Source organism: Apostichopus japonicus, chromosome 18 (genome assembly GCF_037975245.1).
Source record: "Apostichopus japonicus isolate 1M-3 chromosome 18, ASM3797524v1, whole genome shotgun sequence".
In the NCBI taxonomy this organism is placed as follows: domain Eukaryota; kingdom Metazoa; phylum Echinodermata; class Holothuroidea; order Aspidochirotida; family Stichopodidae; genus Apostichopus; species Apostichopus japonicus.
The window spans coordinates 2571469-2584937 of NC_092578.1; the positions used below are offsets into that span (position 1 = coordinate 2571469).

General features: G+C 35.5%; 2 protein-coding genes across 2 annotated transcripts in view; both read right to left on the reverse strand.

The window, feature by feature from the left end:
- The window catches only part of LOC139958666 (26S proteasome regulatory subunit 8), a 204192-nt gene that overhangs the window by 142521 nt on the left and 48202 nt on the right, over positions 1-13469 (reverse strand). The window lies entirely within an intron of this gene.
- LOC139958427 (GTP-binding protein 10-like) lies at positions 1986-12730 on the reverse strand. Its single transcript, XM_071955503.1, has 9 exons — positions 12578-12730; positions 10647-10843; positions 9168-9259; positions 7402-7546; positions 6894-6967; positions 6186-6238; positions 5701-5886; positions 4653-4770; positions 1986-2648 (listed from the first exon to the last, which is right to left on the reverse strand). The coding sequence occupies exons 1-9, from the start codon at positions 12620-12622 to the stop codon at positions 2449-2451; spliced, it is 1110 nt and encodes a 369-aa protein (XP_071811604.1). The 5' UTR covers positions 12623-12730; the 3' UTR covers positions 1986-2448.

The following is a 13469-nucleotide window of genomic DNA, read 5'->3' on the forward strand; positions in this document are numbered from 1 at the left end:
TAAAGCAATGCCGAAACAAAAAAATCGAACAAATTCCAAATAAATGTTTACAAGAGTAACATTTTACTGACTTTCTTATGTTCGATCAAGGTACTATCCACGAATTATCTCCACGAAAATATTTCAAATCCATATATCGGACATGTAGCAAACTCAAAAAATATGTACGTTTTTTTTCTTTTCTCCGGGGTTCTCGATTTACGGGCGGGTTCTACATTTTTACGAGGTCAATAGAGCGTACAACACCCACATTTATGATGAGGTCACCTCTATGTATTATCATATGATTAATATAGGCTACTGTAGATCTACCACCTGGTAGCCGCAGACATCGACAATGTAAACGCACGTTTGTATGTCAGTTACAGATATGGTCGCAAATACAGTACGGAAGCTTAAACGTGCCATGAAAACCGTGATATTTGCGTTTATAGACATAAAGACAGTTTGTACCGAAACGTTGTGAGTTGTGTTCAGCATACGTGACTGTACGTTGCCTTTGTCTTGGACAGCTTATCATGCATTTAGTTATATCTGTATTACCATCTTGTTATCACTACACCATCTAAATGTATTCGTAGCATCTTCATTGATCAAAGACTCGTCAATAATTTCAGATTTGTCAATACGTTAAGCTTTATTGGTCCCACAGTACTTACAAATAGAGAATATGTTGCCCTCACTGGATCACTGGTCCATTTTTCTGCTGCGACATACTTTTTCTGTGTTTCCTGCTCAATAACAGAACCCCCAATAACTTATGGAACGCAAAAAGAAGCAGGTTGAAGAATTGTAACTACATCGTATATGAATGTTAAATAACAGCAAAACAAAAGTTTGTGTGAACGGTTTGTTAATAGCCATTTTCGTATATAAGCAAGGAAGAGAAAAAGGGAGAGGGGGGGGGGCTGTCCCAGCCCATTTTCACACCTGTGCTTGGGATGAGGGGCCAGGAGTATATTTCTTCCCCATGCCCCTATTTTGCTGACTGGGGAGTAACTCCATGCACGGCATTGGAATGGAATGGAAACTTTTTCGACTTATTTCTCGCAGTTTGGACTTTCTATAGGAGAAGAAAACCGGGAAAGTAATAAAAACATCACAAGGAAAAAGTTGTAATTATGGAAGGATAATTGATATAAAGTCGGATTTCCGAACAAGTCGAAATTTCGAAAAGATAGTCCGAATTTTTAAGATAAACTAATTGAACTTACTACATAATAGTCATACGTTTTCTGATAGAAGAGTCGCAATGACAAGTCCAAATATCGACTTTCATACAAACAAACAACACTTTTAAGAAAGGAGCCAAAATAACTTAAATGGGTCGGATTTTCGAGAAAGAAATAAGTTCAATTTAAATTTTCGGACATGTCTTTGTTTTTCTGACAATGCTGCAGCTTACGGGGACGCCAGCCAATAGCAACGTGTAATTGTGTAATATGTCATCAAACAAGGTGTTGCTTTTGTTGCACTCAAGTCGGTCCCCCTCCCCTTGACAAATGGTGCACTCCCCTTGACAAATGGTGAATGTATGCCCCATTTCACGCATGGGTGTAGAAGCCCAATTTGTGTTTAGGGCGGGCTGTAACGATTTGCGCGAAAAATGTAACCAATATGGAACGGCGTACGGGTGAGATCCCCCTCACATTTGAAATTTGAGTTTGTTAAAAGGAATGCCATCAGTGATACATATCATAACATCGTCTTGGACAGAGAAGGAAAGCATGGAGTGCGAACTGTATCAAAACTCCACAACATCGATGTCAGATTAGTCGGGCAAGCTTAGAACGTTAGTCTAATTGTTACGTTTCTTATGGGACTACTGATGATTATTGCAGTTTAGGTTTTTATTGTGTTTTGTTGTTGCAGTGCCCGAAACAATATCAGCATATTGCCTGAATTATCACAAAAATATTTTGTTGGGAGGAGGGGGGGGGGCTGTTACCCCCCTAGTCACCCTGCCTCCTATGTCTATGTGTTTACGTTACACACAAGTATCTCTTCGGCAGAGGGACCCCTATGCTACCTGTCTTCAATTTATCTTTCCGTTAAAGTCCCGGGAAACTGCATGAATCAATCAAATTCAAAATAAAGAAATAAACAATCAGATGTTGCAACAAAGAATCAAATAATATATAATAGTAAGGTTTCTCACATGTTGGTCAGATAGTGTTCACCATTTTTGGTTTGTTAGCCATGAAGCCAAACATGATGGTGTGTTTACTGTCCAACTGAGCATGTTATGAAGTAATGTTAACTCATCAATTAATCATCTTTCAGTACTTCAGTTTTTCATAGCAAATCCTATCCTGTTTCTGACTTGAATTAAATCATGCAACCTCGTGTATCCCACCAGATCTGCTCAATGGGCGCGTTGCTTAATATGGTAATTCCTCTGACAAAATAGGTGTCTCCATTTTGTGTCCATAACCTCTCATAGAACTTTCATCCTCCAGGCCCCTCCATATTCTCCTCCCCATCCTCCTCTCTCTCTGTTTCATCGTCGATGATTTCTCTAATTCTCGTTTTCAGTTTCTCTATCCCAGAGTGCTCCTTGGCAGAGATGCTGATGATGTCCTTGAATATGATTGGCTGCTCTGGTTGAATATTCATGTCCTGCAGAGATGATCTTGTCTCTCTATCACCTGACAACAAAGACACATTTTAATGTTTACTTCAGTTCACATCAAATTTTTTATCCATGATCAGTCAAAGACTAGCTTTATTGAAGTTTAAAGTTGCATACAATTTTAGTATAAATATATTCATAATTATATGAAGGGATGTAAAACAATGTCATTAAACAATGAGTATTGACAAATATTAATAAAAGTATAAAATAATACAAAGTAATGTAGGGAAAACTAATAGTATTGGATATGTATAAAATATGTAATTCTATAAAATATATATAGTATATAACATATAAAATGCATATTGCTATATAAGTAGGATTGTAAAAACAATAACATTAATAAGGAAGTATAGATTAAATCAGAGAAGAATACATGCAGAAAGCCTGAATTATTTTAATTAATTAATCATAATTAATTTTTTGAAAACTCCACCCTGGATAAAAAACAAAAAGATTTCTTTAAACATATAATTCAGAATTTAGGGGTGATTACTCTGTTTCTTAAATAACATTAGGTATACTGTAGTAGCTATTTCAGCTCATTGTGAAGGGGGTGTTTGTCATTTTTGAAATTTTATCAGCCAAGCCCTTTCGAAAGCATTCTTCAAAAATCCAGGCTGAAAACTTTGGGAGCAGTATTTCGAGAAGGCTCATCTTCGTCTCTGGCCATTTCTAGCAGGTATGAATTGGTACCAGACAGGAACAGCATAGATAATCTGAGGTAATATACCTGTATTACAAAACTTGACATTCCCAAAATTTAAATTTAACAATATGGCACTCTGTACGACATAATACACTCTTGTTACAGTAAACTTCTTGAAATATTATTAGTAAAAATCAATAATTTGTTTAGCTCATTTCTGAATTCCAATGAAAAATTGCTGGTAGATGGTGACCTAGATGTGCATTGAGTAGTAACAAAACAACCAACGTTGGCCCTAGTTTAATGCAGATTAACCTGATGATTGGGAATACTATTTAAAAGCATAATACACTCTTCTTAAACTTCTTGAAATATTATTCGTAAAAATCAATAATTTGTTTAGCTCATTTCTGAATTCCAATGAAAAATTGCTGGAAGATGGTGACCTTGATGTGCATTGAGTAGTAACAAAACAACCAACGTTGGCCCTAGTTTAATGCAGATTAACCTGATGATTGGGAATAATATTTTAAAGCAGTTCCATCGACCGAGGTTAGAATATTGACTCGAATGAAGGGTAGAGGACAAGAGGTGTCTTAATTGAGGCATAACTTGCAATTGTACTCTCCAATCAGCACTGGTGGTGTTGAGACCTTGGAATTAGTGGAGCATGTTAGTGCCTTGAAAACTAGATACTTTTGAAACCAAGTGGAAATGCATCAAAATAAGATAGAAAGTGCTATTGGTATCTTGTGTCGAACTACTGGTGATGATTTACATTATACATATTCTTTGAAACGGTCAATCCAGGCCACCTGACTGTTCCTTTATAAAGTGATATATTCTTGACACTAAATAATAGATTTTTAAATTTGGCTTTTTATTTCTGTATAAATGCCTAAATAAATCCACTTTTTGACATTATCTCCATTAATACATAACTAGGAATTTCTTAATGTTTTTCCTAAAAAGTTGACATATGCACTTGGCAACAGTTCAATGCATGTCACATGCAAATCATCTCTTTCAAAATGCATATCAAAACCAAACTTCTGAAGCTTTTTTAAATTTTTGATCTAGTTGTTGCTATTTTATAACAAAGTGATTCAAAAATCTAAAGTTTTAAGCTGTACCCTTTGACTTGCATTCTACTAGGTTCAAGTATCAATATATATTTATATTTGTCCTGCTTGATTAGATATCGAAACTTGTTTATCATTTGTGTTACTGAATATAGCAGCCTGGTCTCATTGAAACCATGGAGATAGATGATAAAAACACAAACTCCAAGCTTCAATTTTAGATGCAACTAGGACAATGGCTACTTGTCCAAAGATATACAGAGGTATGCACGGATAAATAACGTACCAGCTTTCAACAATTCCAATGCTTCTTCCAGACGCTCCCCTGCACCTTCCATATCAAGTTTGTTGAATGCTACTATGGCTGGTTTCTCAACTAGGTGTTGTTTATACAATTCCAATTCCTTGAGAAAAAAAATGGAGTGCATTAAAATGATTTTCTGGTCACAAAACAAGGTGAAACTTGTTTTTGCAGAGAAAAATATTCCACACTGCTAGCTGAAACCCCCATCTCAATATCATGCCCCTAACTCGAGATATGGTTGTTTGAATGAAACCTATTTTGATTGGCTAAACCTTCAACTACTCCAGGAAGTTGGATCAAAGTAGGGGATCTGTAATATCATATGGGCAAATAATCTACACAAGCTTTTCTTAGGCTGTTATAATCTGCTTGTTAATTCATCCTTGGAAACATCATACATTTGGAATGGTTGTTGCTTAGCCATCAAACTTCTCATTTCATCAAAACCTTTCTTATTAATAGAAATATTGTGATCCTCATGTTAGGAATGGTTGAAAAATTTATGAAGAAAAAGCAAAAGACAAGTTTAAGCTGATTTGTCCTGATGACATCATCAATTCTGCCATTTGCAAGAAGCCTTTAACAAAACATGACAACATTTGAAAACTTTTTAATGTTTTATGATTCAAAATGATACGAGGAAGTGGTATTAGCCTATAAAAGGTTCAGAAAAAAATGTCACCAATTTTGTTGAGACTGAAATTTAACAACCTGTATGAAGTAATATTTGTCATCATTCTATTAATTAAAAACAACTGTTATGAACAAAAACAACCTGATGTTGATTAAAGAGATTACATTCATGGCTTAAATTAAAAAATCCTATGTTACATTAAGCATACAGTAATAAACAGGTTTATCAAAACCAAGTGGAAAACTTTGTTGGAACAGTGAGGCGGGAAGTGAGTAGAGAGCAAGATCTGGGTTTCTCCTATCGATTCGACCTCGTATACCTATGCATATAGGGAACTGTCTAAACTAATCTGAAATCTAATCAAAAGATTAATTGATGAACTTAGTTGCAACTCACTTTGTTTAATAACATAACAGTTTGAAACGCCGTCCTGAATGGGTGCCTCGGAGACAGCCGGAACCCGTGAACATCGACAACGAACAATAACAACTTCGTTCTTTCCACATGTCGGAGGAATTTGTGACCCATTCCTACGTTGCAATGAGCGCCCTCAACTAAACCTGGAAGATCCGCTAGACTTATCTGGATTTAAGAATGAATTATCGAAAGAAAGAGAGAAGGAACGTTGACGGTAACAAAAGACACAGAACAACAACAACAATGATAAAGACAACAAAAACAAACTTCTCTGTTTACATCGTCTCGTTCTTGTCTTAATTTTCATGTCTATTTGTACTGAGTAACCTTAAAAAATATCTCAATCTCAATGAAAAACACGATTCAGGAAATAATTTGGTCCAACATGTGAAATATTGTACTTTGCTTTCTTATTTTGTCCAGATCCATTGGACTAAGATAATTAATAAAACAAATGGTAATACCTGACGAAGGTCAGAATATTGGCAAACACCAACTTGTGGACGGATGGTCGTGACTGCAAAGAAACAAAAAAAATCAACAAATCAAATGATAAATTACTGAGCCCAGGACAATAGGGTGTACATTAAATGTTGGAATAAATTAGTTTGTCAAAAGATGACTTCAATTTCAAATTAAACAAATCAATCTCACAAACAAAAGGAAAAGAATATTCATATTAACTAAACGATCATAATCATAACCCGTAAATGGCAATAACCAATGGTAAAAGCTACCACAATATTACGCACGACTCAAAACAATTGAAAGGATAAGTCAGGTGTGACTCAGAATCCATCTGACATATGGAACTGTTCAATCGTTGGAAAGTGAAGGTGTTCACGTTATGATTACTTCGTAGATAGGGCTTCAAATGAACCTCAGTCGGTGTCACTATCCTTGGGATCCACTAAACTAAACTATTCCAGTTAAGTGAGATAAATACTTTGAGATTCAGCACTGAGTGAGTCCTTGCTTACATTGTATTATTAAACAGAGTGTTTAGGCTACAATAGAATCTTCTTTCTTCACATACAATCATCAATTTTAACAATTTGGTGCAAATATGGCCCGCCATCATCTCAACCGATGCCTTCTGTGGATATGTTTATCAGGTACTGACATTAGAAAAATATGTAAATTTATCACCAGGTCAATGAATATTTACTTACAAGGATATTCTGCAATCTTTGGTTTACTACGGGACATTGCTTCTAAAAGGGTAGATTTGCCAGCATTGGGAAACCTTTGAGAAAGAATAGAAGAAGCAATTATCATTAAGTTTAAGATACTCAAAGATTAGTTTCAGATTCTGTGATCATGAAAAGAGCGCACAGTACCAAAATTGAGAAGACATTTCACACACTTGTAGAAAGACACATATTATGAATGTTACTTTAATGTTACCATGTATTTATTTTCAAAGTTACTTTCATATAAGAAAACAAAATAAAACAAAACTCTTCATAAAAATGGATCCTGTTGCACGTAATGACCAAAAATTGAACAACCGAAGCAGAACGTTGAAAACCTAAAAGATAATATGAGATTAAAAGGAGCAGAAAATTATGATGACTAAACGTTTAGTAGTCTTGCTTTCTCTGAATACATACATGGATATTTAAGCTTATTTCTTGTTGTCGTTGTTGTTGTAAATTTTCGATCATTTTAATAACTCACCCGACAAATCCAACATCTGCGATCAATTTTAATTCCAGATTCAGACTAAGTGTTTGTCCCATCGATCCTTTCCAGTCATTCTCAGAATTACCTCCGGAACCTCCATCGGCTACAAGAACTCTCTGCCCAAGTTTATCCAAGTCAGCTGATTGAAAACAGAAAGAATCATAATCTTTAATGCCGCAAAGTCAAAATGAAATATCAGCTTTTGGATAATGCTACGGTAACAAGTATAAAATGCTGTTCTCACATCACCCCCCTCCCCACCAATCCCCCTCCTCCACTCAATATGATTCTTCCATGACTAGAATGCTCATTAAATTCCCATTGATTAAATTAAGTTTCTTCTCATTGCAAATTTTGTGAGCTTCCAAAAAGATCCACAAGAATTTTCTGTCATATAATTAATTAATGCATCATTTTAAATACCTGACCCCACCCCCACAGAAGTTTATTATTTCCAAGTCCATTTTAGGAATACCAAGCAATCAATTGCTATTTCATCCCTTGATGACAATTGCTGTGGCCAAACATCCGACCCTTATGCCTGGCACATCAGTGCACTGTCCTCAATTGGGATCGACCTTCCCCCTACTCCCCCCCCCCCCCCCGCTGCTTGTATATACGCCCATCATTTCTAATAAACGGATCTGAAGCAAAACTAAGCTATAGACGTTTGATATTTATGCTAGTTCTACTTCCCTCCAGTTACAAATGCTTTTTTAAGACACTAATGTGCACTGCACTGGCTTCTGCATATGCATGGACATGTACACATATATGCGATACCACTGATGTGAAAACAGGTACTTTTTTACAGCTTGTATGATCATATCCAACCACATATGAACTTATATGAATTTCAATTATACTTATTGATTGCGTACATTTATAAGTATTGACATCATTAAATATGTAAACCTGCAGGGTGTCACACAAGCTTTGAAACGGTCTCGAATCATGACTAGCAGAGTTTGTTATCTTGTGATAAAATCTCCTTGATTCGTAAACATGTCCTCCATTGTGATGTAATAGCAGTGGCCACACCTTAATGACAAATCAAGCTCCTGTCATATGCCACCTACTGTTAGTGGTGTAGACCTATTGTCTGGCTTTAATTATTATTTTAAATTGTTATAGCAAATAATGTTACTATTTAGTCAATGAAATAAGTTGCTATTTTTTCCAGCATGACGTTCAAACTATTCACACATGCTCAACAGATGTACAGTATGTTGATACAGTAATTTGGTAGCTACTACATTAATCTTGTTTAGTGAATGGTGTGAGTTTTGAAGGACTAATGCAACTGTTTATGTATTCAGATACTTTTTTATACTCTTTCCTTACAGTTGATGCATTGTAGTGGAAGACTTCACAGTACATAATTATTCTATGGAGCAAACACGACATTGCGAACAAAATCAGCTGTTTTAAACATCATTTTTAAGAATGTGCTACCAAAAATTTCTTCACCTTAAAAATCTTTCTCAGAATATGGTATTTTTAAACATGTATATTTTGAAAATTCAAATTACTTGAAAATAGTCATTTCAATATTTTTCAATTTAAAGTTGTTTTTCAACTTCTACACTCCAACTAGATCCCATTTTGTCCATAAATGAGTCCTACATATCATACAAAAATCAACTGAAAGATCTCAACAACAGGGAAAGTTCTGCAATTCCATTGTATCTGACATTTTTTATGCAAGAAAAACAGCTCTTCCAAATGAAAACACTTATAGATCATTTCCACAGTCTCACCTACTACATTACGTTTATCATCTACCACGCAAACTCCCAGCGGTACTGGTATGATGACATCATTTCCCCTTGCACCCTGAAGGCATCGCAACCTGAAAGAAACCATAGCAACATAATGAAATATTGGGACAACTATCACTCTGGATGTATCACATCCATACATGTAACACATATCAACATCTATCACATGGCGTAAACCATGCCAACATAATGAAATATCAACTGCTACATCTCTCACTCTGGAGATAAACCGTTTCAACATTATGACACACTTTTAAACCATCTCTCTCTCCAGATGGAATTATTGCAAGAAACAAAAGCAACATAATGAAACATTGGCACAACTCTCATACATGTACTCTAGGGTCTGGAGGTATCACAACCTGAAAGAAACCATACCAACATAAAGAATTATTGTGATATCTCTCACTCTGGAGGTATGACAAACTGGGAGCAAGCATGCCAACATAATGAATTATTGTGACATCTCTCACTCTGGAGGTATCACAACCAGGAGCAAGCATGCCAACATAATGAATTATTGTGACATCTCTCACTCTGGAGGTATGACAACCAGGAAGAAACCATGCCAACATAATGTTTTATTGTGACATGTCTCACTTTGGAGGTATCACAACCAGGAGCAAGCATGCCAACATAAAGATCATCTCTCAGTCTCTTCTGGGTGTGCAGCAATCTGGCAGAAACAATATCAGCATAGTGACACATTGTTACGTCTTCCACTATGGCTGTTGCATTAATAACCAGTAGTGTTCTCAATATTAATTAGGCTGCTGGCCAAATAGGGGCACATGTACAGTAATCTTATTCTCCTGGGGTGTTGCTAGTTGTGATTATGCCAAATATAAAAAAAATGAATCCCTCCTTATTCACCCAAAACCTGGATAAAGATGGAATCCCAAGAACGGGTGTTGAGAGCGACATGTATTGAGTTACTTTATATAATCATATTGCCCTAATTATCGTTAATATCTAAGCAAGTATATTTCACCACAAATGTAAACATTGATTAATTTGATTGGATTTAAGCCAGATATTTTTGTACTTTGTCATCAAGGGTGACATATATCTCTGCACTCTTGATTGGCTATATTGGGTATAAATAAAAGACTCTTCACCTGGACACCAGAAAAAATTGCCAAAATAATATAAAATATTGTTATTGCCATCTCTCTCTCTGACAGTTATGACTTGAAGATGCACAAAATGACTTCACCTAAAATGGTTACTACGATTGCTTTATTAACCTGGTTGGGTGCCAGCATCACCATAGCAACTGTATCATTTTTTGGCAAGATATTGGTACAGTTATATATGGACATGGTTACAGACTATTATTGTCTCATGTTCGATACAATGTGCAGAAATTACATGCTTTCAATACTATTAGATAGAACATTATGATAAAATCATTTTTGTCTTGGAATAATTTATCGATAATTTCCAACTCTACTTTACCTGCTATTTTCTCCCTCTTTTGCTTTGAAACGTTTGGAAGGGTGAAGGTTCTTGAGCCTTCTGAAGGTCATCTTAGATGAAGATTCCACATAAACATTGCCCCCTTTACCCCCAACTCCTCCATAACTAGGGAGGCCCTGCCCACCACTGCCTCCTTTCGCATAAATCCTTAATTTGTCAATAAATTGATTCTTCACCTGGATAAAAACAAAAAAGGAAAAAGAAAGAAAGATAGGAATAGCTACAGTATTCGTCTCAATTGAAATGTGATTATTGATGGGAATAACCGTAAACAAGAATAAAGATCTTATCAAGTATACTGTACTTTACATCTTAGTTCTCACTTTTCCCTTTCTTCCACATTTACCTTATTACTTCCTGTTCTAAATCCATATTTATATTTCATATGCTTTCCAGTAGTACATGACAAAATGATAAGAAAGTTGTATAGACTTTACACATATGATGGGCACTAGAAGAAACAAACAATGTTTCTCTAAGCTACTATATTGATCAAGAGATAAAGAGAAGACTTAAAAATAAAAGAATACAATAAAAAGGTGACAAATAAAAATACAGCCGCAGAAAGGAGGCAATATTGAAGTCACAGTTCTAAGGGGAAAGCTTGCCAGAAGTCATTTTGGAGATCACTGATTAATTAAGTGTCAGTAAAGTTTTTGTTGAAAAGAGCTGAGAGTTTTTACAAGATTTAACTCCACTTGGAATATGTCTTGCCAGATTTGACAAAAGTAGTGATTTAAAGTTATTTTGCTGTGTCAGGTGTTATGTTGGGTCATTAAAAAGAAATGAATATTGCAGAATTTTCTAAGTATTTTTGGAAAGAATTGTTTTGCAAATTGTGCTTAACAGGTTTAGGTATTATTTTGTTTAGTATAGTAGGAAAAAAAGGATCAGGAGGGACACTGAAGTCCCCATCAAAGACCCTATAGGAGAGACAAAAAAACCGAAGACACAAACACTCAGACCCGATTACAGGCCAACCATTCCACTCATTCACAACCCTATTAGAAAGAAAATTTATGCCGAATATTAATCCTACTTTGTTACTTTTGGAGTTTAAGACAATGACCTCTGGTACAACTACTATTAGCAAACATGAAAAAGTCGGTGAGGGATAAGTTGTCAAAACCATACACAATCTTGAAAACCTGAATCACGTCCCCACGTACTGTAACCTCCTAGTCCTAAGCTCCAGTATAGTGAGATTCAACAGTTGCAACTGCCCATAATAAGGAACACTCTTTAAGGAACTAGTCATCCTAGTAGCCCTCATCTGGACCTTTCCAAGTACTTCCTTATCCTTTAGCAAAATCCTCTTTTCTCTGGAAGTTGTCAGTATCAATAAATTTTTCATACATTTTCTGAAGTTTTGACTGAAAATTATGATTGATACTTTGAACAAGGATATTGTGGAGATGGTACCATAACTGTGTGTTAATTTAAATTAGTTATTGTACGTTCGAAACAAAATAATGTACTGGCTAGTGATGACTTTTAACAATTATGTTAGCTTTTGACATCAAGTTTGTGAACAACACATTGAAAGAGTTACTAGAGCACTACAATTGAAGCCTTTTTTCTAGGGTAAAACTATGATGTGCAGTATTGCAATATATATGTAACGTTAGCCTTACATGCATAAGTGAAATCAGGGACTTAGACCATAACAATTGCAATATTCTGTTCTTTTTGCCGTACTTTCAACCAGAGTGGGAAAGCCGTACAATATGAACATCAAATTTCTGTGTAAACCGCGTGACAGGTATTATTTCGCGCAACTAGCATGATACACATTATAAGCATTTTCTACATGTACGGTGTAACAACCCGTCGAATCTACAGTATAAAAGGTTTAGATTATATCGTACATGGAAATATTGACCCAGAGTTGATAAAATGTTCGCATTTACCTTTCCACCACGTTGAGATAGCATTAGTCGCCCTAGTGCAACCATATTTAAAAAAAACTTTCTAAGCTTTCTAAAGTCAATTGTTGATAGTTGACCAGTTATATGTTCTCCTGTTATGCTATAGTATTAGGCTATATATGTTATATTGGAAACAACGAATTAAACGTAAAATCAGTGATTGGTAACTCTATGGGACCTGGGAACTAACTAATTGCTTGATTAGACTGAACCCAGGGGTGGTGGACTGGGTCTAAAAACCGGCCCGGGCATCCTTCATCTAGACCGGCCCATTTTTCATCTTACATTGTGATCGCCATCAGGGGCAGGGGTCTAAGGAGAGGGGTTGTCCCCCTCGGCTATTGAGATTATTTTGAAGTTAAGGAATGCAAAATGGTGCTATATTTCTCAATTTTGTAGGTCACATGATCCTTTAAAAAAGACCCAAAAGTAATTTTCCAGAAGCAAAACTTCATTCAACTAAGAAAAGTTAAAAACGTAAACGAAAATAAACAAAAATATATGTTTTAGCAAGCATTACGTCGAAATACGACCCTGCCTAATATTAACACCCGTAATTTTTTACACATTTCTGGACATTAAAGAACACCGTATAATATCGGTACGCAAGTTCGTGTGAAATATCTGCATATCACGGACGTTACGGGGACCCAAATTCCAATGTTAAGACCTAATGTTACATTTTATTGTTTGCATGAATAAACAGCCTAACACATTATATGTACGTAAATTTAAACATCAATATTTCTCTCATATAAACTGAAGAACACCCACAGACTGGCAGATTGGTTAATAAAAACATTAACCTTTAAATAAAAGCAAAACTAATTGCTTTTAATACAAGATTAAGATAAATAAAAAAACGCTTAAATGA

Bases quoted from the DNA above. Each gene is read 5' to 3' on its own strand.
- LOC139958427 (XM_071955503.1), bottom strand. From the start codon at position 12,622: ATGGTTGCACTAGGGCGACTAATGCTATCTCAACGTGGTGGAAAG. The intron at 10,844-12,577 runs GTAAATGCGAAC...GTTTTTATCCAG, and splicing joins TATCTCAACGTGGTGGAAAG to GTGAAGAATCAATTTATTGA. The intron at 4,771-5,700 runs GTGAGTTGCAAC...TTTTTTCTCAAG, and splicing joins CTGTTATGTTATTAAACAAA to GAATTGGAATTGTATAAACA.